This window comes from Taudactylus pleione, unplaced genomic scaffold (assembly GCF_031769625.1).
Source record: "Taudactylus pleione unplaced genomic scaffold, aTauple2 ptg000395l, whole genome shotgun sequence".
Lineage (NCBI taxonomy): Eukaryota > Metazoa > Chordata > Amphibia > Anura > Myobatrachidae > Taudactylus > Taudactylus pleione.
Window position 1 is genome coordinate 2,942,420 of NW_028284796.1, and position 27,775 is coordinate 2,970,194.

Below are 27,775 nucleotides of genomic sequence, written 5' to 3' on the forward strand. Positions count from 1 at the left end.
AGGCCCCCATCCCGATTCTTCACCACGGGCCTTCCATTAGACCGGAACAAAGCCTTGGAACTGCGGAACATTGTGCACACTATGCTCCAGGCTGGAGTTATAGTGCCTGTTCCATTCTCCCAGAGGGGCCAGGGTTTCTATTCCAATCTTTTTTTGGTGCAGAAACCCAATGGGTCGTACCGTCCGATTCTCAACCTCAAGGCCCTCAACAAGTACTTGCGGGTGCCGCGGTTTCGGATGGAGACCCTACGGTCCATCATTCTGGCGCTAGAACCTGGGGATTACATGGCGTCATTGGACATACAGGACGCTTATCTGCATGTCCCTATTCTCTTGCGCGATCAGCAGTACCTCAGGTTTGCAATCCGCAATGATCATTTCCAGTTCCGGGCCTTACCTTTTGGCCTGGCGACAGCAGCACAAGTGTTCACCAAGGTCATGGCGGTCAGGGCGGCTTACCTGCGGCTGCAGGGAGTCTGCATGTTGCCGTACCTAGACGACCTTCTGTTGGTGGCAGGATCTCCAGAGCTCCTTCTACGCCACTTGGACCTTACGATTACAGTTCTGCAAAGTCACGGCTGGTTAATAAACTGGCAAAAGTCCACCCTGATCCCGTCTCAGAGGATTCTGCACCTCGGAGCCTTATTGGAATCCAGACAGCAGAGGATCTTTGTGAAGGGGGAAAAGATCTCTGCCTTACAGTTGAGGGTGCGCAGTTGTCTGCAGAGTCGCCGAGTGTCTCTGCACTCGGCGATGAGGTTGCTGGGCTCCATGGTGTCAGTATTCGACATGGTGGAATATCCCCAGTTTCACTCCAGACCTCTGCAGCAATTGATCCTGTCCAAATGGAATGGACTGCTTCAGAGTTTAAAGTCCCAGACGATGGTGCTCACTCCGGAGCTTCGCCTGTCTCTAGCCTGGTGGTTGCAGACGACCCACCTCAACAAGGGTCGTCCGTTTTGGGTGGCGAACTGGGTCCTGTTAACAACGGACACCAGTCTTTGGGGCTGGGGAGCTGTCACGGGTCCACACTTGTTCCAGGGCAGGTGGACTCAGGCGGAAAAGGAGCTTCCAATAAACATCTTGGAACTCCGCGCGGTTTTCAATGCTCTCCAGCAGGCACATCGGGTTATCCAAGGTCACCCCGTGCAGGTCCAGTCGGACAACGCCACCACCGTGGCCTACATAAACAGACAAAGAGGAACCCGAAGTTGGGCGGCACTCGTAGAGGTGTCCCGCATCCTGGTCTGGGCGGAGCGCAATCTCCCGGCCATATCAGCAGTATTCATCCCGGGAGTCCTCAACTGGGAGGCGGACTTTCTCAGTCGCCAGGACGTACATCCGGGGGAATGGTCTCTGCACCAGGACGTCTTTCAACTTCTGGTGGACAGGTGGGGTCTTCCAGAGATGGACCTCATGGCGTCACGGCACAACAACAAGTTGCCGGTGTACGGGTTTCGAACAAGAGACGAAAAGGCATCTCTGGTGGATACTCTGTCCGTCCAGTGGACGTTCCGGTTTGCTTATCTCTTTCCTCCGTTTTCCCTTCTTCCGCGGGTAATCCGGAAATTCAAACAGGAAGGAGGTACGCTCCTGTTGATAGCTCCCGAGTGGCCTAGGCGGCACTGGTTCTCAGACCTTCAGGGTCTGTCCGTGGACATTCCTCTGCGGTTGTCGCTACGACCGGACCTGCTATCACTGGGTCCTTGTCTTCACCCGGCCCTGGCTCGGCTGTCTTTGACGGCGTGGCTGTTGAGACGGCCATGTTGAGGTCCAGGGGTTTTTCCAGCTCTGTGGTGCAAACCATGCTAAGAGCTCGGAAACCATCCTCTGCGAGGATATACCATCGTGTGTGGCATACGTTCTTCCAGTGGTGTCGACCGAGAGGTTATGCCCCTTGGGAGTTCCATCTGTCTAGAGTGTTAGCTTTCCTACAGGCGGGGCTAGACCATGGGCTTCGCCTTGCTTTTTTGAAGTCAGGTGTCTGCCCTGTCTGTCTGGTTCCATCGTAGGATTGCTGCGATCCCTGATGTGCGCACCTTTATGCAAGGTGTTCTTCGAATTCAGCCACCTTTTGTTCCACCAGTGGCGCCTTGGGATTTAGCTGTGGTCCTGAGGGCTCTCCAAGGACTGCCGTTTGAACCACTGGGCTCAGTGGACCTTAAATGGCTGACAGCTAAAACAATATTCCTACTGGCCATTGCTTCGGCCAGACGTGTTTCTGACTTAGGGGCTCTCTCCTGTAGACCCCCTTTTCTGATTTTTCATAGGAACAGGGCGCACTCGTCCTGGATTCCTTCCCAAAGTTGTTTCAAGTTTCCATATCAACGAGGAAATCGTTGTGCCGGCTTTTAACTCACCTGGACTTTCAGTGGGTGAGGCCACTTTGGACGTTGTGCGGGTCTTAAGGATTTATGTTGACTGCACTTCTTCGTTTAGGAAGTCGGACGCCTTGTTTGTCCTCTATGGCTTCTGTAAAAAGGGTTGGCCTGCTTCAAAACAATCTTTGGCAGGTTGGATTCGTATGGCAATTTCAGAAGCTTATATTCATGAAGGCCTTCCGGTTCCATCCTCTGTGAGGGCTCATTCCACTAGGTCTGTGGGTCCTTCGTGGGCAGCTCGACGTGGTGCCTCTACAGTCCAGATCTGCAAGGCTGCCACGTGGTCCTTTGTCCATACCTTTGTGAGGTATTACGCGTTTGACACCTTTGCCTCCTTTGGGCGGCGGATTCTCCTTTCAGCACAGGAGCGTCCCCACCCTTAAAGGATACTGCTTTGGGACATCCCCAAGGTATCCTGTGGATACCCTATGGACCCTGATGTAGAAAATATGAGCTATGGTAAGAACTTTCCTTTGTTATCTCTATTTCTACGAAGTCCATAGGGTTCCACAGGACTCCCGCCCTGTCGCACCTGTGCTGCAGATGGGCTTTACTCTGGTCACCGTTTTTTTCCGTCTTCCCCTGGTGAGAATGTGATTCTTGTGTGTGTCCAGATCTTTTTTCTCTCTCTTCCATCTCCTCCTCCGGCCTATGGCTTGGTACGTAACTGAGATGCCTTGGCTCAGGGGTGGGGTATAGGAGGGGGACCCTAGTGCATCCTGGGAGGCTGAAAACTTAACTCTATGGTGCCCGATGCCTGACGTCAACACCTATACCCCAAGGTATCCTGTGGAACCCTATGGACTTCGTAAAAATAGAGATAACAATGGTAAGTTCTTACAATATCTCATATTTTATCTCTGCTACTGCAAACAAAAGGCACAAAGTGTTGGATTATAAAAATCTATGGTGAGAATGTGGGCCAAAGGACACATTACCTCGTTGGTTCAATTGACTTCTGTTTATACGCTTCTGAATGCTGACACATACATAAAAAGCAAATGCAAGTATGGTTCCATTGCAGCCATTTTGTTCCCCAATAACAGAAGTCCACCCTCCTTCCCAATTTTAACCAGCCCTTGAGATTGAAGTCTAGGCTGGTAGTTGGAAAAATCAGGTGGACAAAGAGATGTGGGGTCCTGTCTATTTTCTATTACCCAGCAATTAGGTTTTACCAGCCTGGACTGGTGGAACCATCGAGGGGAGGCTCGCAGTGTGAGGTTGTCCCCCCATGGCTCCATCCAGCCCAAGGCCAGTTGGCACTATGACTGACTTCCCCAGTGGGGTCGGACCTGGAAAAAGTGTGTGGGCACTTCCTCTTCAGCATATGAAGCCCTGGTGCCAGGAGCACAAGGGCTCTTCCAGCACTCCTGTACAGGATGTAGTTATTAGACCGTTGGACGGGATGCCGCCAGTTCAAGCCCGACACATGACTTAAGAGAGGCGTTGAAATACCGACTCCTATCTTAATGCCGACACCGGAATCCTGACAGACGCCATCCCGAATGAGTCCGGGGAGTCTTAGGACTTTGCCGTGGGGAAGATTAGGGTTAGGCTAGGGAAAAGGGGGTTAGGGTTAGGCGCCACTGGGGGGAGGTTAGGGTTAGGCACCACCCTGGGAGGGTTTGTGTTAGGCTAGGAAAAGGGAGGGTTAAGTTTAGGCACCCCAGGGGGACTTGGGGTTAGGCACCACCTCAAGACTTTTAGGATTAGGCACCACCAAGGGAGGGTTAGGGGAGGGGAGGGTTAGGATACTTACCTGCCGGCATCGGGATCTCTTTTTGTCGGGCTTCCACAGCCGGGATTTGAACCGTTGGTATTTCAGTCCCATTTCCCTGTAGCGGTAGGTGTTGGGTAATTGTGGTACAGGTTGAGTCTCCCATATCCAAAATGCTTGGGACCAGGGGTATTTTGGATAACGGAATATTCCGTATTTTGGAATAATTGCATACCATAATGAAATATCTTGGGAATGGGACCCCAATATACACACAGAATGCATTTATGTGTTATATACACCTTATACACACAGCCTGCAGGTAATTTTATACAATATTTTCAATAATTTTGTGGCTCAAGCAAAGTTTGTGTTCATACATGGAATAAATTTGTTTCATTTACACCCTATACACACAGCTTGAAGGTAATTTTATACCATAATTGTAATAATTTGTGCCTTAGACAAAGATTGTGTACATTGAACCATCAAAAATCAAAGGTTTCATTATCTCAGTCATGCCAAAATTATTCCGTATTTCGGAATATTCCGTATTTCGGAATATTTGGATATGTGAGACTCAACCTGTAATACTAGATAAACACTTGGAGGGCTGTGAGAGCCAGTTTGCCCTCACCCCGGGGTTAGCTGAAACCTGTAGATTGCCAGAGTAGAATATAAATAGAAGATGGTAAACAAGTTTAAGGGAAAACCACTTTAATAAATAAAATCACACACAACCTTTTTTATCTTACTAAACATTGCTATACTAAGAATCCTGAACTGTTACATTTGGCCCATAGTTTTCCAGACTTCTTTTATTAAAGATTTACCTGTTCCAATGGTCCTAAAGTAGTCCAAGTGGATTGTCCATTGCCCCCCCCCAAGAGTTAAAATAATAATATTTAGAAGCTGTCAGCAGATGGAATGAGAATCATGTAAGTAGTCGTTATACATTTTGATGTGAACTATATTATTAGCTGTTTTAAAGACTCCATTAATGTTGCCAGATGATTGTTATATATTTAATCAGATGTCTTATAGCCATGTCACATGGTTGCCATAATGTTATTGGGCCTGTTTCAGCATGGATCGCTATTCTGCTTATACGCTGCGTTGCTAATATCAGTGATGATATTTAAATGTTTGCATTCGCATTGCGAACTCAGCCTGACATTAGGACGCCCACTTCCCCTTACAGCCATACACTTGGCCAACATAGCGAAACAATCTAACATTGAGTAACACTGGACCCATACGCACAGTTAATGAAGCTCAGACTCACTCAGGAATTGCTAACTTCTGTGGACGCTATGAGTACTCAGGAGGTGTTTAGTATTGCAGTGGATAATTTATGAATGCCCATGCAACGACGTTGAAACGCACTGGCATGCCTGTGTTCGCACAACCACCCCCCCTCACCACCCACAAACGGCGCTTCCTGTCAATTAATCTGTCATGAGTCTGCGTAGCCTGTGCGTATGCAGTTCTGACCACAGTGTCTGGCTCATACAAGCTGCGACGCATGCGTAGTGCAAATTCATCGACCGATTGCGTGCGGATTAGCAACTGCGTTCCTTGCTGGATCAGGCCCATTGTTACTTTCTTCTGAAATCCCAAGGCTGCACATGTTGTGTGAACTAGAACATAGTGTGAAGATGCTGCTCCAGAATCCTGTTGGTGACTCTGCCACAGACTCTCTAAACTGGCCAGCGCGGCTAGAAATGACGCAGAACTCCTACAGAGCAAGAGAGCCCATCCTAGCTCTACGCAGGGCATTACTGACAATAGGTAAAAAGTACGTTGTTCCAACTTTTTGTTCAAGGAAGTTATGGAGTCTTCATAAATATTACAGTAGGTTTGGTGCTATATGAACTCGGTGGAGGCAGCATGTAAAGGGACATTACAATAAGTCACAGGTTCTCAAACTCTGTCCTCAGGACCCCAAACAGTGCATGTTTTTCAGGTCTCCTCACAGAGGGCCTGATTCAGAGCCGGACGCTCCTACCTAAAATTGGGGTGGCCTCCTGGCCGCTCGCATAGCTGTGGGTGACCACCCACAGCTTATGCGAGCGTCCAAAAAGATGGTCAAGACCATCGCGACCATCGGGCTTGCGATGAGACCCTGCGGTAGGGTCTCGCTGCCGCAAGCCCTGGAGTGCTTTTGGCTCTATCAGAGCCAAAAGCACTCCCACTGACATCACCCATGGGAACGCCTCCGTCTGGGCAGCAACGTCACTCACCATCGACAGGGCGTGCCGTCACTCACCATCGACAGCGCGCCTCCTTTGGTGCGAGACCCATAGCGACGGCTGGCCGTCGCTATGCGGGTCTCACGCATGCGCACGACGGTGCTCCTTCCGTTGTGCGCATGCGCACTAGGGCACCATCGACCCGCTTGCGAGCGCTCAGCGCTCGCGAGCGGGTCTGAATCAGGCCCAGAATCCCAAGTGAAATAATTAGCTCTACCTGTGGATCTTTTAAAATGTGTCCGTGAGTAATGACTGCACCTGTGCACCTGCTGGGTGATCCGGAAAATGTGAACTGTGTGGGGTCCTGAGGACCGAGTTTGAGAACCACTGCAATAAGTGTTTTGTGAAAAATAAAACATTCTTAATGGAGCAATCCTACATAGGTTTTTGTTTTCTTTAAAAAGCTTTTAAACGTACATCGTTTTCTTAGCTATCCTTTGACAAATAATATCTTTTTCTCCTTCATCCACTAGGGGACACTGGAGTTCAAGACAGTGGGGTATAGACGGTGGTAGAGCAGAGCCTGGCACTTTAAATAATTTAGAAGTGTGACTGGCTCCTCCCCCTCTATGCCCCATCAGCCCCAGTTTTTAGAATGTGCCCGAGAGAGCCGGTAGCACATCAGGCTGTCTCCAGCCTTTCTTATATAATTTTTATTTTTAGATATTAAACAAGCACTGAGGACAGACAGGCTGCTTACTGTGGCAGTCTGCCTGCTACGTGGGAGCCGCCGGGAAGGGCACCACACGACTACTGCAGCCTGTGTCCGGTGACCCTGAGGAGGGGGCACACAACTTGGAGTCATCGGACCCAGCGAGGACCCGCCACTGCTGACACCGGCATGTGTCCGGGTTCCTCGCCGCCCCCTCAGCCCAGCATCCCGGCCGCAGCAGTTGTAAGTATAACCACTGCTCCTGATTAGCAGGAGCAGTGGACGTTAAAGCTGGGCTCAGTGACATGCCGCTAGCTGTCACTGTTAGCGGCGCTGCTAAAATACCGGAGCTAGCGGGGGTGGAGCTAATAATGGCGCGTTCTGACAGCGGCGCCATTGGTACGGGCTCTCCCTCTCGGTGCTCTGCACTGCTGCAGCATCCCTGAGCCCTAAGTAAGTGGCTAACTGTTGCGCGCCCAGTACATACAGCCGCTAAGCGCATTCAAGGCAGCCCGCCATTTATAAAAACTGGAACATCCTGCCGGAGCATAGTCGGCAGTCAGTTCCAATATAGGTGGTCTCTGCTCCCTCTTTTATTAAGAGGGGTCGCGCTGCAAGCGCTGACTCACCCCCGCTCAGGAGAGAACTGAAGGACTGGGCCCGCCGCAGCTGAGACGGCTGAGTCCGGGTCTCCCGCCCCTCCCCCCACAGTGGGGAGATGTGTGTTCTGCAGCCCACGAATAGGACAAAGTGACAGACGGCTTGCTGCGCTGTCACTTATAGGAAGCACTGGCGCTGTCTCCGTATGTACAGCGCCAGTAGGACTAAGACTGCCTGCTTATATATTAGCCGTTAAACAGCGTGGCTGAAAGGTGCTTTGATAACTGGCGCCAGTACCTCGTGAAACTTGTTTAAATGCGTCGGCGCCCTCCACAGCAGGACATCAGCCAATGCTCTCCTCCTGCCTAGAAGGAGGTGTACTCGGGTGGTGTGAGGATCCGAGTTTTCACTCGTGATCGCTCCCCCCCCCCCCCCCCCCTCTGTTCCCGATAGATGTATGCAGCGCGTACCAGCCACCTGCAAGAGAGCCCCGCTTCCCTATTAAGGGCAGTGTCTACTACCTGCTTCAGTGCCCTAACACCGGCTGCACTGATGGTGAGTCTAGCCTATTGCTGCTCCTCCCCCACCCTCGCGCTGAGCGGGTGCACTATAACTCCGCTTTATGCAGTTCTGCTGAGGGGGCAGCTGCTTTAGCCGGGACTCTTCCTGGCTAGCGTGGACATTAAGCGCAGTATTTCTACTTCAGGGTCCATAGGGGGTCCACAGGGTTGACCTTGGGGTATAGGTTGGGAACCAAATCCGGGCACCACGCAGTTAAAGCTTTTAGCTCCCAGGATGCACTGGGTCCACTCTCCCTATAACCCCACCCCCAAGCCAGAGGCACCTCAGTTTAAGTTGGTGCCCGGCCGGAGTCGGGTCACCGTTAGCGCAGGGGGAGCTGATTAGCAGCCCCTAAGCTGCTTTTATTTTTTTAGGGACAAAGTTTTTTCCATGGACTTTGGACTCTTCAGAGCGGCAGCGTCGGACTGTCCATAGGACGTCTAAGCTGCCGCTCCGTCACCCCGCTGGCGCTGAGACGCCAGTACAGATCTGGGGATCTCAGCGGGACCCCAGAGTCTGTACTAGCCGGACTCTGTGGGCGCCCAGGACTGCTGCCGGATCCACGGGGAGCAGGTAAGGTCGCGGATCACCGCTTGCGGTGATCCGCGCATTTCAAATGCAGTCCTGTGCCTCCGGTCTCAGGGGACAGACCGGAGGCGCCGGCAGTGGCGGCGGGCCCCCCATACCCCGTGTGTCCACTAGACCACCAGGGACTTAACGATCGGTGCAGGGAGCCGGCGTCCCGGGGGTTAATAGCCGGCCAGGGGAGGCAGCCTTCCCTGTTACAGCGGCTCCTCCCCTCAGCTCAGCGCGCCTTTCAGTATCCATAGTCTGGCGTCGCTGAGCTGCTTCCTCCGCGGGCCACGCTTCCTCTGAGGTCTCCAGCGGCCATTTTATCTCTGTGGTGCAGCAGAAATCTCTCAGGATGGCAGTTGGTCCGGTCCCCCTGCGTACCTCACCATCAGGTCAGTGTACACAGCACTGTAGCCTTCCCAGACACTGAATCTGGGCAGTTGAATGCAGTGTAATAGTGCAGTATATTATATGACATGTTTATGTATATATGTATATATCTGCATTGTATGTGACTTATGCTAGTGCTGACTGTACTTTATTCTCTCACCTGTCAGTGTATATCTATCCCTTTTCTTTATCTGCCCTAATACAGCTGTACTTAGGGTGGTTCTGAGACCTCACATTTATATACTTGTTAATATTTGTGTGGTTTGTCACATACTGTTGCGTGCTGCACGTTGCCATATTTTAGATGGAACTGTGTGTTGCATACGCTGAAAATGGGTCCCTGCAGCTAATTTTTGGCATCAGTCAGGACCAGTATAGCGCTGCTTAATATTTCCGCCAAGATTGGTCAGATATGTCTGACCAGGAGATAGAGCGTTATACTGCACCCATTTTTACTATCCTGCAAGTCATGTGCTGCAGGTGTTAGTGCGGAGGATTTGACTCATAAAGGGTTCTGTATGTGGCGTCATCTGGTGCTGGCCTCTTTCACGACCCCCTTGGGCGGTTTGTTTTCTCGGGATCCTCTCAATTGCGGATCGCCGGGCGGGCCCCATTGTTGTACCTCACTTGGGGTTACTTCACCATACTGCCCTTTTCATCTCAGGGTATCTCGCAGCTTCTTGCACTCTTCCCCTGTGACACAGACTACCGCTCCCTGCAGGGGTTTTTCGCAGTATATGAATTCCCCCTGGTGCCACAATAGTCTGTCATTCCCCTTGCAGGGATTACCACAACAGCCACCCTGGGTGGATGTCGTTTTCTACGAAACGCTAATTGGCGTGGTTGACGCCCTGTGGTTACTTCCCAGTTGGCTCTGCCGTGAACTGGGTACTGTTCGGGGCTCTTTCCCTCTTACACGGGGGGAAGCCTATTTCAGGTATTATTATCCCTGCTTTAGGGCTGGTAGCAGGTCCATTCTGGTTAGAGTGAATGTTGACCTGCACCTGTATCATACACCCTCAGTATTGCGTGCCTTCGGGTTCCCTGTTGCTGACTAGCGGGTGGATCGCATAGCGGGACTCTGGCTGTTGCCAGATAGGAGGTGTTACAACAGTGTTTGGCCTCCTGTCCCAAATTCCCTGAGGGTCATCACGAGCCCCTCCTGGGGGGGATGGGCGTGTTACTCGTCTGATTACAGACGTTACTACGCCTCCCATTCCTGCGTGGTCGGATTCTTCGGATCCGTAGGTGGTAACTCTGCCTGAAATCAGTATACTTGCTTTCAGGAGTTGTTACCCATCCTACCATGGCTATAGCATGGTTGGTTAATACTATTGCATATTGGGTTGATGCATTTGTAACGTTTTTTCCCCTCCAACACGTCGGGGGTTCAAATGTATTTTGTCGCTCACGTAATATATGCTGTTGTCATAGGTGGAAATGCCTATATTGGATACCAGTCTCCTAACTTTCAGAGTTCCGGCTGCGACTGTATCCTCCGTAATACCCTATGGCTGCGCTCTGGGAATGCAGAGGTGCAGATACCATCTTTAGGGTTGATATTGTTTGGTCCTGACCTTGACAAGATTGTAGTAACATTGGCAGTATTACTAACGGGACAGGCCTACAACTGGGAGATACCGATTTTCTCAGTTCGCCCGGTATTAGTGTCAAGTTGCCGCGGCTACGTGGGTAGGAGGGTACGCCCTCTTTACAAGGGCCTTACAGATCCAGAAAGCTATGCAGTTGTTGCGGTAAGCGGAGCTAATTAGGCCATCCCCACTATCTCAGTGAGGGACTGGTTGTTCTGCTTTCTTTCTGGTGCGGTGGCTGAATGGTCCTCTTTGGCCTATTCTCTGTCTCAATTCCCTGAACCAGTTCCTAAAGCTACCTGGGCTCAGGAGGAAATCCCTATGCTCCATCATACGATGTTTGGAACCTGGGGACTTTATGGTATCACTGGATATACAGGACGCGTGCCTACGGGTACTTACAGAGACCTTTCCTCAGCATGGGCTGAGGTTTGCTGTATCACAGCAACACTTACAATTTTTCGGGCTCTGCCTGTTGGGACTGTCCTCAGCCCCACAGGGGTTTACCAGCGTTTTGGATTTTCTGACAGTTCTTCTGTTCAGTATATCCCAATGCTCCTGTACCTGGACGGCCTCCTGCTCTTAGCGGGATCACCGGGGTACTTTACGGCCAGGTCAGGATGACTGTGGCTTCTTCAGGGTGCAGACGTTTAATCAACGGGGAAAAAGTCCTCCCTGCATCCCTCTCTGGGTATTCTTCATCTAGGATCCCTGCTGGATTCTCAGAATCTGAGAATTCTTCTGGCGTAAGACGGAATCTCCTCTCTTCCATTAGGAGTACATGGTTGTCTGCGCAGTCGACAGATGTCTTTACACTCTGGGATGCATGGTGGAATGGGCTCAGTTCCATTCCAGGCCTTTCCATAATTGGCTCATCTCCAGATGGAATGAGTTTTTTCTGTCGGATAACTGTTCAAACGATGATGCTCTCTCCGGAGGCAAGTCGGTCCCTGTCCGGGTGGCTATGGCCATCTCGTCCAGGGTTTTCTTTGCTATGGACAGTGTCTGGATCGAATCCTTTTCAGTGCAGTTGGACGTCTGTCGATTCCACCCTGTCAATTAACTTACTCTGGCATAACTCTTGTTTCCCGGTGAACCTGAAAAGGTTCAGTCCGACAGGGTCAGGACAGTGGCTTCCTTTTTAGCAACACTGTTCGTTGGGTGGCAATGACAGGTATGTCACATATTCGGACATAGTCCGAGGGTCTCCTCCCGACCATCTCGGCAGCGTTCATTTCAGGAGCTCTCCATTGGGAAGCGGGAGTCCTCAGCCGTCACGACGTGCATCCCGGGGACTAGTCTCTTCCCCAAGAGAGGTTTCATCTCCTGGTGAGCAGGGGGGGCCCCCCTGAGGTGACCCTCATGGCCTTCTGACTTTATCACACTATGGTGTTACAGTTCAGCTTTGGGGATTCTGAAGCAACCTTCAGCGACTCTTTGTCGGTGAAGTGGTCCTTCCACTTTGTGTACCTGTGTTCTCCGGTCTCCCTTCTTCCTCAAGGTCTTTGGAAGTGTTTTCAATCGAGACGGAGATGCTTTCCTGCTAGTGGCTCCTGATTGCCCCAGATGTCAGGGGTACTTGGATCTTCGGAGTCTCTACATCGATACTCCATCCCTGATGCTTCACTGCCCGGACCTGTTGTCTCAGGGTCTTTGGTTTTGCCTTGGACCTGGGTCGTTTGTCTTTGACTGTGTCCTTACAGTGGTCTTACGGCTTCCCTGGCTTTGTCATCGTTGGAATGATTAGAGCACATGGATCAGCTTTTGCTGGGACCTACCACAAACTGTGGCAGCCATAAATCTTATGGTATTGTACCTGTCGATACAATCCTCCGGTGTCCAGGATTTCCAGATATTCTGGCATTCCTTCCGGCTGGCTTGGGTTTCACACTTGGCCTGGTCTTCCTGACAGTGCGGATCTCTACACTGTCAGTATGGTTAAGATATGGAATTGCTCCACTCTGGTATCCAGTTCATCCTTTGGAGTGTTTTCTTGATTATGCCTCCATTTGTCCTCCCTAGGGACTCCTGGGGAGTAAGTAGTGGTTCTTCGTTACCTCCGGGGACAGTCAATGGAACCGCTGGTTGTGATAGCCATTACATGGTCTATTGCTTAGGCTCTCTCTTTCTCTCAGGGTGTTTATATCAACCAGGAGAGTGTCTGAATTGGGAGCGTTCTCATGTGGCTCCCTCTTCTGGAGGGCATCATGTCAGGGTGGGAGTTGCTCTCGCCCTGTGTTGCTTCTTAGTGGTTTTCAGGTTCCATATTATTCTGGAACTTATGGTACGGCCATTCTGTCCCCAGTCCTCTCGGCTGGTGTGGCCTCATTGACTGTGGTCTGGCCTCTTTGGATTTTTGTGATCCGTTCAGGTTCCTTACGGAAATCGGACTCCTTATTGGTGGTCTGAGATTTCTGGTTTTCACAGGAAAGGATGGCCGGCCTATAACCAAATGTTGGCTGGATGGCCTCGTAGGTCTTCCTCAGGGGCCTACCCATGGGTAGGCCTTCCTGTTGTTGATGCTTGTTTTTTCTCGGGCCATGTGTGCGGCTCGCTGTGGCGCCTCGGCTGTTTTACCTTACTAGGTGGCCACGTGGTCTTCTGTCCACACCTTTTTAAGGTTCTAGGCATTGGTTTCCTTTGCCTCTCAGGATGCTTCCTTTTTGGCGACGGATTCTCCTCTCAGCACAGGAGCGTCCCCACCCTTGGTTGAACTGCTTTGGGACATCCCCAAGGTCAACCCTGTGGACCCCCTATGGACCCTGAAGTAGAAAACAAGAGATATGGTAAGAACTTACCTTTGTTATCTCTGTTTCTACGAAGTCCATAGGGTCCACAGGGCGCCCGCCCTGACGCACCTGGCTTCATATGGGCTGTGTGGCTGGTCACCGGTTTTCCGTCTCCCATTTCGGTGAGTATGGTTATTGAGTGTTCCAGTTTTCTCTCTCTTTTTCTCTCCTCCTCCGGCCTTTGGCTACTTACAAACTGAGGTGCCTCTGGCTTGGGGGTGGGGTTATAGGGAGAGTGGACCCAGTGCATCCTGGGAGCTAAAAGCTTTAACTGCGTGGTGCCCGGATTTGGTTCCCAACCTATACCCCAAGGTCAACCCTGTGGACCCTATGGACTTCGTAGAAACAGAGATAACAAAGGTAAGTTCTTACCATATCTCTTGTTTTTCCTCTACCCCAGCGCAGTGTAAGCTATGTTTATAGTCATATATATATATATATATATATATTATACCTTTTTTCGAAGGTAGTCTACGGACAATATAGAACCAAGCCTTAATCCAAATGCCGCGAGAATAATAGTGTATCGTGGGTGAGGAGAACTCCCTATTGGGTTGGTTTTAAAACCAGTGTTGGCTGAAGGGACGGGGCCTTGGGTCGATGCTCCCATATCATCCCTACTCAGGAACGGGAGTCCCATATCGTGCTGACCATCCCTGTGGTCCAGCATTAGAGGCTGGGACGCCCACTTCTCTAGCACTATGTTAATAGCGGCTGCTGGCCTTATCTCCTGCTTAGATTGAGGGTGAGGGTCTTGCGCTGTGGATTCCCCAAGGGACAGGTCTCCCTTTTAATATGTTGGAAGCACGCAATTTTGTGAAATGTTACATGTAATCAGCGTGTGGTGCAGTGCGCTCCACATGCACATCATTTTCACTGAAGCATAGCACAGCTCACTTTTCTGGGGCAGTACTCCCATAAGTATGTGGATTGTTACTCTTCTGCTATAGCTCACCTGATAAGGCGAGTACACCAGTAACATAAGGGTCCCAGAATCGATACCAGTCTGGGACAGCACGCTGCTAAAATATCCTGCCCCTTATGCCGTAGCAGACTGACGGCCACACGTGGCACATGAGCAGTCTCCCTGCGTGGAGGTAAGCCACATGTATGTGTATATTTGTATTTATACTAAGCCCTGCTTTAGAACATATGTCTGGAGTGAAGTTTGTCCTGGGTCTCAGTTCCTTCCAGGGCTCTAACTATTGCTCATGTTCTCATTTTACAATATCATCACCTGCTAATCGTGTATGTAGGTATGCGTATGCATAGGTGGATATATATATATCGCTTCTTATCCTTACCATAAAAGCAGGGGTAGGATCTGCTCTTATCCGTTTTATGTCTGATACCTAGCACATTTTAAAAGAAAGATGATGCAATTGGAGGCTGGGCTCTCCTAATGTAGTTGGTGCAATAACTCCGCTTTACACTACTCTCCCTAAGGATTTATGTGTGTGTGTATATCTGTATCAGTATGTGTGATTGCATATATATATATATATCTATATGTGTGTATATATATATATATATATATATATATGGTATGCCTATATTTCCACGGATGGGAAGCCGCCTGGGATTACCAGATGCTGGGGGCCGCTGGTGCTCGGGCTCGGTCCTCGGGACCCCGGGCAGTGCATGGTTCCGGGGCTCCTCGCGGAATCGCAGGTGAAAATTAATTAGCTCCACTTTAAAAATGTGTCAGTGAGTAATGGATACACCTGTGGTCCTGCTGGGTGACCTGGGTGATGTGACGTGTGTGGGGTCCTGGGGACCGAGTTTGGGAGCCACTGCTGTAAGCTATATCCATATATATATTATATGGTGGCTATGGACTGAAGTCATGTTCTGTGGCTTGCATAGTGATAGTTACAATTCCCTATGGCATTGCTTCCAGTATGGACCCTATACATCTTGTATGTCCATACATGTATATACAGATATGTACTTGCATCCTCCTGAGGCTATAGTTCTGTTCCCGTCAGTCTATGTCTATGGCGCTCCTTTTCGGGGGACCTATGATCTACAACTACACTCCAGTGGCGCACTTGGTAGCAAGCTGATATGACTCTAAGAGTGCAGGATATATATATTTATTTATTTATTTTATATTTATAGCATGCTGATCTCCTGGTGCAGGAGTCTGACAAGTAAACTTACTATGTTGGCATTAACTCTTCCTTTCAAAGAGATTGCCTTCTCATGCAACTGTTATGTCTGTGGGTACGTGTGTATAAATACTGATATATTCCCATTCCTTGAATATTTCCTAATAATTGGGAAATACTGTTTTTTTAGCCCTAACTGGGGTTATCACTACAGATATATTCCTTCTTTACTTGGGATAACTAATGCATTCTATGTACAGGTACCCTTCTCTGTATCGATTCTGGTACTCCATGTTATTGTCTTGTCGCATATCTCAATAAAATGGGTCTCTAGAGGGACCCTAGGTACATTTCCTATCAGTACATAAGGAATCCAGGTTCTCTACCATCCTCAGGGCTTAATTAGTTAAATTGCTTGAAGGCCTAGGGCCACCCGCTGATATAGGCAGGGTCAGGCCTGGATTGTATTAGATTGGTGGCCGTAATACGCACTTCACCATTATAAGGGTTAATGTAAGGCTACTTACACTAGCAGACCGTATTTGGGGTAGATGTATAATCTTTATATGGATAAACATCCCTAATGGAACAAGCTCAGGTATAGAGTCCTGTTGTATAACCTTCTTGTCTCCACTAACGTTTTGCTAGTTTTCTACAGTATTTTCTACTGCAACATCTCCAGATTGAAGTCCGTGCTGTAGAGCATTTGTCTTAGACCGCTGAAGCTACTCTCTATCCGTGACGGGGCAGGTTGCTGTGAGTTGGAAAAGGTCAGTGACATTCTACATAGCGTCCAGAGGGTTTCTGGTCGCCCACAGGTAAGCGGGCTTACCCCACTAATGCCTCGGAAGAGACTCCTATTTCAGGCAACCTGACATTACATAGTGTTATTCTCTATTCCGCACCCTAGCTGCTGTCCTAGCAGCCATCCGCTCTTTTAATCAGTTGGCTCTAGTTTTTACAGCGTTCCTGGTGTGTGGGTGCATAGTTCCAATATTGAGATTAGTGACACTATTCTACTAGAATCTGTTGGGTTCTGGACTGAAGAGCATCTATAGACTAGTGCACATCTTTACATTAAAGGTTGACAGGGGGCCTGGTGGGTTTTTCCGGTTCAGTATCTGTTGCTATTTCATCACATTGACGGGTGCCTTCATGGCTGTCCTAGTGCTCTAGCCTTGCTGTATGGGATGCTTCCCTATATTGGTAGCTCTCCCTGGGTGGCTGTTGCATCTGTGCTGTTTAACTGCCAGGGTATCCTGGTTGTTTTCATACTATGTTCGGACCAGCAGTTGGTACTGACTACGCACTACCATCATGTTGGAAGTTGTCTGTCTGGGGTTTTGTTGCTGTGGTTTCTTTTCAGCTGCATGGTTTCAGTCGCTGTTTTATCACTCTGTTTGAAGAATGGGTTGTTCTGCTGTCTGACCCTCTGAAAGGGATTGTAGTCTCAATCCTCTCGAAGCCGCCTCTGCCTCTTGCCCAGTGGGATCTCCAATTGTCGGAGATCTCTATGGTCTAACCCTACCGCTGGTTAACAACCTTGTAGTAGTTGGACCTCCAGACTGGTTTAGGGCTGCTTCGGTCTTGACTTTTGCCTCCCAGTATACTCTTTATTAGGAGTCTGTGGACAGGATCAGTTCTGTATTTGTAGAATGGTATCGTTATACTTATATCTATATGAGTTATGTTCAGCGTGCTGGGATTCTGCTGTCTGCGACTGTGGCAGCTTCCTGTTTCTGGATCTGGTACGGTTTTCTCGAGTTTTGTTCTTTGGTTACTGCCCTTCTCCTATGGCTTCGGGCTGGGGTTCTCTGCTCCCAACGGTCCAGCCTGGTCTGTTTTCAGCTGAGCTTACAGTGTTCTGATGCTTCTCACCTGAGGGTGTTTTCTCGCTAGCCGCTTTATTCCATTCGATTTATGCTGTACGTTGTGCAATTTCTGTGACTGTTCAGCAAGGAGTTTTGATTGTCTCCTGGCTCTACGACACTTGATCATCAGCTCTTGCCTTTCCGTTGGGCCTCCGGTTCTGTGCGGTCCCTGTTTCGGTTTGGCTGAAGGGTCGGCAAGTTCTCCGCGCTTCCCACCCGGGAGGTTGGCTTTGGGACGTCCCCACTGTCTTGAACTCCAGTGTCCCCTAGTGGATGAAGGAGAAAACAGGATTTTGGTACTTACCGATAAATCCCTTTCTCCGATTCCACAGGGGACACTGGACGCCCGCCCTGCGCTGCGTACCTGCCGTTTTGTTTGGTACCTTCTATAGTTGTGTGACTGCATGTTTTCCCTGCAGTGGGTTCCTTTGTTCTCCTTCAGTCGGTCTTGTTCCGTTCTGTGGTCTTCTCCTTCTCCTCGTTTTCCTGTTGTCCTCCGTCTCCTCTCGGGCTCAGTTCTTAAACTGGGGCTGATGGGGCATAGAGGGGGAGGAGCCAGTCACACTTCTAAATTATTTAAAGTGCCAGGCTCTGCTCTACCAGCGTCTATACCCCACTGTCTTGAACTCCAGTGTCCCCTGTGGAATCGGAGAAAGGGATTTATCGGTAAGTACCAAAATCCTGTTTTCAGTACCTCTCTGGAAGGCAAACAAATATGCCCACATACGCCTATCCTCAAATCGTGACAAATATTGGAGCTGTTTTGGTTACTTAGCCATGCCAAACCACTAATCCTAAGTACCTAGTATAATATTTGAGAATTAAGAGTAAACACTGAGGAAAAATATGAGGCAGGTCCGTTATGAGTGACCCTCACCATGCATAATTATGTATAATCTGTGACTTTATACCAATTCTTTTGCTACAAAGGATATAATAAACTATAGTACTTGCAAATGAAAACTCAAAATTAAGTAAAAAGTAGCAGGAAAATGTAAGCAGCAAGTGTCTAGCGTCATATGGCACAAAAGGGATAGGTGTATGAGGACACAACTGTATATGATGGCAAAGGGGCAGCGGGAGAAGAAAGCGGAGGATATCACAGTGCGCAAAATAGACACAAAACACATTGACTGGATGACTGACACAGTGACTCTACAAAGATACATGATCTCAGTATGTAATGAATGGAGTTACGTACGAAACAGCAATGCATGTAGATGCATGCATTCAGCTCTGGAGCTTGTGCAATTAGAAACACGCCATTGGCATTGTGATGTGTCATTCAATTTGTATTCATCGATGAATAAATAAGGGGCAAAGTAATTTAGCTGCGAGTACCTTACTGTGATGTCCCGCAGTCTGCAAACTATGTGCATGATAATGTGGGGAAATCATCCTGAATCCCAAAAAGGGCAAATAAGATAGCAGGACGGTGTAGAAGGCTGATAGTGGCCATATGCAAAGTTATCTGGTGTAAAAAATGGGTGATTTTTACAACTTTTATTAATGAAGAGCAACTGATAGCCAGCAAGTGTATTTTAGGACATAAGTGTCCAGATTATTTTGGCTTGCATTATAATGTCAAAATGTCTCTATATTGTGAAGTGTGTATATACAAGTTTGTAAAATATTGGGGAAAATGCAATTGGTGCTCCAAAAACACCTTTCCCATCAATACAGAACCTCAACATTTACAGCCAGTTTTGAACACATCAACCTTTTTTTTATGTTAAATATATTTGTAATGGGGCTTTTGTACTAACATTTTCACCAAATGTCAGCAACAACCCATACAATCCACATATGCAAAGAAATCAAACCATAGATGTCCATAAATTAAGTTATGTGTAATAATGTGAAATGACACAGGGAAAAGAAGTATTGAACACATGAAGAAAGGGAGGTGCAAAAAGGCATGGAAAGCCAAGCCACTAGCTGAAATCTATCAGTATTTAGAAAGCAATCCTGCCCCTGGTCAGTGCAAATTAACATAAGCTGGTTCAGTCCCAACTGATGGCCTATAAAAAGGTGTCTCATTACCAAGGTGTCACACAAGAAACATCTCATGATGGGTAAAAGCGAAGTACTCTCATAAGACCTTCACAACCTTATTGTTGCAAAACCTACTGATGGCATTGGTTACAGAAGGATTTCTAAACTTCTGAATGTTCCAGTGAGCACTGTTGGGGCCATAATCCAGAAGTGGAAAGAACATCATTTCACAATAAACCGGCCATGACCAGGTGCTCCTCGCAAGATTTCTGACAGAGGAGTGAAATTAATTATCAGAAGAGTTGTCCAAGAACCAAGTGACCACTTGTGGAGAGCTTCAGAAAGACCTGGAATTAGCAGGTTCAGTTGTTTAAAAAAAAAAGTAATATACTCAACCGCCATGGCCTGTATGTACTCTCACAATGCAAGACTCCATTACTGAAGAAAAAGCATGTTGAAGCTCGTTTAAAGTTTGCTGCACAACATTTGGACAAGCCTGTGAAATACTGGGAGAATATAGTCTGGTCAGATGAGACCAAAATTAAATTCTTTGGATGTCATAATACACACCATGTTTGGAGGAGAAATGGGCACTGCACATTACCCCAAAAACACAATACCAACAGTGTAGCTTGGAGGTGGGAACATCATAGTGTGGGGCTGTTTTTCAGCATACTGTACTGGCATACTTCATATTATTGAAGGAAGGATGAATGGAAAAATGTACTGAGACATTCTTGATACAAATCTGCTGCCATCTACCAGGATGCTGCAAATGAAACGAGGGTGGACATTTCAGCAAGACAATGATCCCAAACACACAGCCAGGGACACTCTCAATTGGTTTCAGAGAGAGAAAATAAAGATGCTAGAATGGCCTAGCCAATCACCTGACTTGAAACCAATTGGAAATCTATGGAAAGAACTAAAGATCAGAGTTCATAGAAGAGGCCCATGGAACCTTCAAGATTTGAAGACTGTTTGTGTGGAAGAATGGGCCAAAATCACACCTGAGCAATGCATGCAACTAGTTTCCCCATACTGGAGGCGTCTTGAAGCTGTCATTACCAACTAAGGCTTTTGTACAAAGTATTAAATAAATGTCAGTAAGCGTGTTCAATACTTTTTCCCTGTGTCATTTCACATTATTACACATAACTAAATTTATGGACATCTATGGTTTGATTTCTTTGCATGTATGGATTGCATGGGTTGTTGCTGACATTTGGTGAAAATTTCATTACAATAGCCCCATTACAAATATATTTACTGAGAAAATGTTGATGTGTTCAATACTTATTTTACGCGCTGTATGTCCCAGGTAATTAAACCCATTTTTCTGTTTTGTTTTTTTTAAAGAAACTGGCATGAAAAATTACCTGTCTGTATTGGCCATATTTTGCAATGAAAACACCTCCAAATACATTATTATTCATTACAGGCAGGGGTAGGGGCGGGGAATGAAAGAGAAGATGTCAGAGCGAAAACACAGAGCTCATAGGGGCATTTCAGAACCTCTCTGCTTCTTACTTCATGTGCCATGTGACTGCGGTTGCCATGTTAGTCACATAACTTGTTTAAAATCGGAAGATTTGTCAGTCATTAATAGCAGTGTGAAGAAACAAACCAAGGCGAAATGATAAATATCAAGATTATAGCTTGCCACAGTGATTTATATGAAACTATATTTTTTTCATTGGATTGCTGCTTTAAACCAAACGTAAAATTAAATTTATGCCCAGTTTATTTAGCAAAATGCAGTCCATGTACTTAATAAATTATATATACACACTGTAATGAGTAGTTGGTTAATAAGTCAGACCTTGAGCTTGTATCTTCATCCTCTAGAAATGCTACTTGTTAATTAGGTAAAACTTCCTATTCTTCAGGCCTAATCACGCTGATATGATTGGTGAGTGTTGGCTGCAAAGTGCCCGTGTTGCCCGTAAAGCAGGCCACCATCAGACTGCATACAACGCTCTCCTAAATACAGGAGAGTCTCGGCTGTCCGAGCTTAATGTTGAACGTGCCAAGTGGCTCTGGTCTAAGGTAAGCAAAGATTCTGAATGTCTCCTCTGTCACAGGCAAGTAACTGAAAAAGTACTGTAGCAATTGTTATGTTCAAACAAAGGGTTGTCATGGGGTGAGGAGTTATCAACTGTTAATCACACAAATATCTGCCACATTCAAATTTAACATGTATTTTTGTTCCACCACTACAGTATCTAATCAGAAAGTGCTGGTAGAATGGTTCATTACCGGTTTTCATTCAGCTGCCCAATCTGTAATTATTAACTTGGGGATTTCCAAACTCCATAATTCTCTATGAAGTTGTGAACATACATGACTATTTATACCTGATGTTAAGATATGGTGCCTGATGCAGAGTTGTGTCCTGAACTGATTGTGTGTAATCGTCCCTAGGCATAGTTGTATGGATCTTTGAGGTTGACCCACCGCTTTGTGTGTGTATGGTCTCATAGCCATCATTATTATCAGTGTCCTGTTGCACCAGCCCTGTGTTTGGTGTAAAAGATGTGTCTGTAAACAGATGTCTTTCCGCATATGCACAATCCTGCATAGCCTGCAGTTGTACCGACGTGCCTTCACTAAACTTCACCATGTGTGAATCCCTTATTACCGGCCAGTTGTAACCACAGGTGGCGATGTGATGGAGTTGCGTACGTCTCAGCAATGCATGTAGATCCATGCATTCAGCTCTGGTGCATGTGCAATGTGAAAACACGCAAGATTGTCCACAAACTGACTTTGGTAAAGCATTGGCATTGTGATGTGTCATTCAATTTGTATTCATCGATGAATAAATAAGGGGCAAATTCATTTAGCTGCGAGTACCGTACTGTGAAGTCCCGCAGTCTGCGAGGTGCATGATAATGTGGGGAAATCATCCCAAAAAGGGCACATAAGATAGCAGGACAGTGTAGAAGGCTGATAGTGGCCATATGCAAAGTATTGGGCGCAGTTATCTGGTGTCAAATGGGTGATTTTTACAACTTTTATTAATGAAGAGCAAATGATAGCCAGCAAGTGTATTTCAGCACATAAAAGTGTCCAGATTATTTTGGCTTGCATTATAATGTCAAAATGTCTCTATTGTGAAGTGTGTATATACAAGTTTGTAAAATATTGGGGAAAATGCAATCTGTGGTCCCAAAACACCTTTCCCATCAATACAGCACCTAAACATATACCGTATGTCCCAGGTAATTCTGTTTTTAAAGAAACTGGCATGAAAACTGACCTGTCTATATTGGCCTTATTTTACAATTAAAACACCTTCAAATGGAAGTGGTACTGCGCTAGGGCCTGATTCAGATGTGGCAGCAATGCCAATACTTACGCAGATTGAGCATTTGTTAGCCGTTGCGCAAGCGTGTATGCCGCACGTGCAGTGATTGAATTACAATTATGCTCACACAGAGGAAACGCTTGCAAAGTGATTTACAGGCAGTCAGCATTTGGGGAAGATAACGGTGGGTGGTTAGAAAAATGCATGTGTGTCGGACTGTTTAAACACTGTTTTCTGGGAATCCATATACTAGCCAATGCGTTTTTGCTCGCAGCAGGGGAGCCCTTTGCGTGTTTGGAGACCTGCTATGTCTGCAACTGCTTAGAATTACTGAGAAGTCTGATGGCCGCCTGATCTGCATACGATGGTTCCGATATTTTGCGTGAGCAGCGGATGTGAGATGCTTTCAGTGGGTGTCTCTAAGCACTGGACAGCAAGTACGTCATTAGCATATTTTTGCAATTGCGATCCACGAGAGATCGCAGCTGCAATGGCATTTGCGTCCACATCTGAATCGCCCTATGTTCTGACACTTGTACACTAAAATAAGGACACTTTCATAGTTGAAGTGCTCCTTAAAAGCCCCAATCCCAAGTATTTCAATAAAAAGTTGTGCCACCTAGTCAGCAGCTAATTTATTCTGCCCCTAAGTTTTCTGCCAGTGGAAGTTTTAGGAAATACTGCTTTTTGTTAGAAGCTATATCGTGTAATAAACATAAAATGTCTCCTTTTAAATTTAGAATTTTATTTTCTCTTTCATCCATGGGGGACACTGGAAAACGATCTAGGTAGAGCTAGTGGAGTCTGGGCACCAAAAGGTTAATCTTCAAGCCAGCACAGGCTCCTCCACCCCTATACCCCACCTCCTATCTGAAGCCACCAGTTTTTAGTTGGTGCCCTAGGGACTGGTTGTTTTTTTTGTAGCTGCTGTTACAGCTGATTTTTTTTTTTCTTTTAATTCAATTGAATCTTACTTTACCTTTACTTGGGCAGACAGCAGTGCAACTGAGGTGCAGCGCTCACGCCAGCCACTCCATCAGGTCTGTGATTTGTGGCCTAAGTGCTGGCAATTGAGTCGGCTGCTCAAGCTGGTCCCTGAAACACACAGCATGTACACAGCTGTGGCTGGAAGCAGCTCCTTACACCACAGGGTGCTGAGTCACTACAGCAGTTCCCCTTTCAGCACAGTAGGCTGCTGGCGGGGGACAGCTCAGTGGCGGCCCGGGCATCCTCTCTCCCACTGGACCATCATGGATTGCAACGGGGACATCATTAACACAGCGGCCAGTCCCTGGGGTCAGTGATGGGGGTGGAGCCTTCACCTGGTTCTCTCCTCCTCCAACCTTTGGCGCACATCCTTCCTTCGCTGCCCCCAAAGGATCCCGCTCTCCTCCTCCTAGGGATGTCGGGCAGCCGTTTTCTCTGCTGAAAAGCTGTCTGCTTGGTCCTGTGTATGAGCGCTACATCCTCCTCTATACCTCATAGCTGGGTGTCCGATGGGAATCGGTATGAGATAATGCCGGATCGGTTCCCGGCAGCGCCTGGCCGACAAAAGCAGAATTCCCGGCAGCGGTAGCCCAACAGCACTGGAAATCCCGATCGTCATTAGGTAAGTACTTACTAACCTAACCCCCCCCTAACCCTCCTTAGGGGTGCCTAACCCTAATCTCCCCCCAAGTGCCTAACCCTAATCCCCCCTCTAAGTGCCTAACCCTTACCCCTCCCTTCCCCACTGCCTAAACCCGCCGGGGGGGGTGCCTAACCCTAAGTCCCCCCCGGCTCGCGGCGCCCAGCATCCCTTCGATCGGGATGCCGGGCGCCTGTCTCCCGGTGTTGGGAAAATGTCAGGCGTCTACATCTAGATGCCCGGCATTTCACCCTCGCCGGAATATGACAGTCGGTATTAAGGCAGCCGGCTTCCCGATTATATACCGTCAGGGGATAGCATTAGTCCTTACGTTACCTTACTGGTTTCTGGTAGTGGACTCAGACTATTCTTCTTGAGTGCATTCTGAACTTTTCTGTGTACTGTGCGCTATTTGAGTCTATACTTTATACATATGTATTTACAGGGGTCTATGTAGGGATCCAAGTGCCCCAGGCAATGTAATGTACTGGTGCCCCCCTACCCCCCTTATGCAGTGCCCCCAGTAGTAATCCCCCCTATGCTGCATTGCCCCCAGTAGTAGACCTCCCTATACAGTGCCCCCAGTAGTAGCCCCCCTATACAGTGCCCCCAGTAATAGTACCCAGTAGTAGTGCCCCCAGTAATAGTACCCAGTAGTAGCCCCCCCTATACAGTGCCCCCAGTAGTGGCCACCCCTATACAGTGCTCCCACTAGTGGCCACCACCCCCATAAATTGCCCCCAGTAGTGGCCACCCCAATACAGTAGCGGGCACCCCCCCTTAAAGTGCCCCCAGTAGCGGACACCCCCTATTTCAGTGCCTCCCCCCCTCCCATGCCAGGCTTACACACACACACAAAGAACAAAAAAAAATTAAACTCGTCTGGTCCCCGCTCCTGACAGGACCGCCGCTGTCCGAGTTCTGGACCGCTCTTCTCCTGCATGGGAGAGACGTCATGACGTATGACGTCTCTCCCATCACATGCTGCAGGGGGAGCCGGAACACGGAGCTCATGAGTGAGCTCCAGCCGGCTCCCTCCGCGGACGACGCAGCAGCTAATGAGTGTCAGGCAGACTCTCATTAGCTGGTTGCTATTACAAACACACAGCCGCCGCTGACGGCTGTCTGTTTGTAAACTGTGTAGGGCAGACCGCTCTCACTGCGGTCTGCCCTACATTTGAGGGGCCCGGGGGACTTGTCCACCCCTTGACTACTGGTGGCACTGCCGGGCAGCGCCCCCCCTTTGGTCGGCGCCCCTGGCGAGTGCCATCCTGGCCAATGGGTAGATACGCCCCTGTGTATTTACATGTACTTCTATTATAGTTATATGTTAAAAGTATCTCATTAGTTATTCACCTGCAGAAACACTATCCTTTTTGGTCAGATTTAAGGTACCTGCTGTTTTTTTACAGGGTTTTATTGGTATTATTCGTATTGATTTTGAAATATCATGCTGCTTTCCTGCAATTGACTGTACATCTCTGTATTATTAAGTATTTATGAACATATTTCTCTCGTTTTCTGCATAATTTAATTTCTTAAAGTAATATCGAATAACATTTTACCTGCAATAGCCATGTTTCGTGGTTTTTCCACATACTTTTCATTCCTTCAATGTAATTTTTATTTGTTTCATTGAGGTTACTTACAGTAAGTGTTTTACTCTTATTGTCAGCACTACACTGTGCTTTTTATATTCAAATAGATGTTTTCAGTATAATTCCACAGATACAAGGCTGCCCAGGAAGGGACTCTTCTGTGCTGAAATCTAGCTCCTGCAGAAACGGTCATGACAAATTGCAAGTGCAGTTTAGGATTATTGAGGGCTTGATGAGCAGTGCTTTGTGGTGGTGAAATGCCGGACTCCCCAGCAGCTGGGCCCTCCCAGGAGTCAGCGTTGGATTGCTGTTACTCTTCAACTAGCACCAGTGGAACCGCCTTGGGTGCAGGCTTATCCCAGGCCGTACAGGGCCTCGTTTAGGTCTACAACAGTTGTTGGATCTGGCTAGCCTCCAGATACCATACAAACGCCCTATGTCTACCCCCTACATCAGGATATGAGTCAGACTGACGTTTCTTCCCCGATGGAGGAAGAATTTCTACAAGTTTTGGACATAGAGTTGTCCTCTGTACAAGGTGAAGTCCAACCTAGTCCTGTTAATGTGAAAGCTTTAATTGCTGTGGCCAAATACACCTTATTAAGAATTCGGATACGTGAGGCGGCTTCTTATCTAGTAGAGGCCGCTTTTGATTCAAGCATCTTGCTAGGTGAGCACTCTGGCTCCACTTCTGGTGCACTCGCTCAGAATCAAAGAAGGCCTTGTAATCTCTTCCGTTTAATGAGGAGGTCCTTTGGGCCTTACCGTTTGGCTTGTCATCAGCTCCTCATGTTATTACAAAAGTCATGTGTAATGGCAGCAGGCCTCCGTCTTTGCGGCATCCAAATCACCCCATACCCCATTGCAGCTCAATAGCCTCTTACCCTTCAGGAGCATTTCATCCTGATGGTTCAGGCCCTCCAGATGCACGGTTGCCTCAATTGGCAAAACTCCAGCCTGTCCCTGTCTCTAAGGATGCCTCATCTGGGGGATCAGTACAAGCGAGTTTTCCTACCCGGATTTTGGCCTTACAGGAGATGGTACAATCTGTCTCGGGTTTCAGTGTACGTTCTGGGAAAGTTGGTGTCCACCTTCAAAATGGTGGAATACGTCAACCTCACTCCAGACCTCTCTAAATGGACATCCTTTCCAGATGGAACCAATCTCTCCTGATGCTTCAGTGTTATCTTTTATCCTTGTCCCAGGAAGTGCACCACTCTGTTAAGGTGGCTTCAGTCCTCCCACTTGAACAAAAGTTACCCTTTTCTGGTTTCGGAATGGATGATGCTCAAAACAGATGCAAGTTTGATGGGATGGCGCACCGTGAATCTCCAGTTTACATTTCAGGGTCACTGGACGGAACAGAATTCCTATATTCCAGCATTTTGGAGCTTCAAGCGATTTACCGAGCCCTCTGTCAGACGTGGCAACTTCTTTACAGCAAGGTGGCCAGTGATCGCAAATACGCGCTATATCGCGTCTTTTACCCAGTATTCAGGCCCGGGGACTCACTTTTCAAACATGGGCGGATCCCCTAGGACGTGCTCTGCTGCAACCAATCCCTGGATCCTCCTTAAGTGATTGAAGAGCCTGGCCCAGCTGCAGGCTATGACAACAAGAGGTGGAGTCTCATGTCTGCCAAAATCCAATTTGGTGCATTTACTGGATCATACAGCGGCACTACACATGTGGCTCGGTGACCCAGAGTGAAGACGGCCCCTTCACCAAGAGTGAAGACGGCCTCAAGTTAGTGTAA

General features: G+C 48.0%; 1 protein-coding gene across 2 annotated transcripts in view; it reads left to right on the plus strand.

Annotated features, from left to right (window-relative positions):
• The window catches only part of ATR (ATR checkpoint kinase), a 169,392-nt gene that overhangs the window by 113,379 nt on the left and 28,238 nt on the right, over nt 1-27,775 (plus strand). For both annotated transcript variants that reach the window (XM_088446273.1, XM_088446274.1), the window contains 2 exons: nt 5,720-5,896; nt 21,374-21,533. In XM_088446273.1, coding sequence (XP_088302399.1) covers nt 5,720-5,896; nt 21,374-21,533 — 337 coding nt within the window. The remainder of the gene's footprint in view (nt 1-5,719; nt 5,897-21,373; nt 21,534-27,775) is intronic.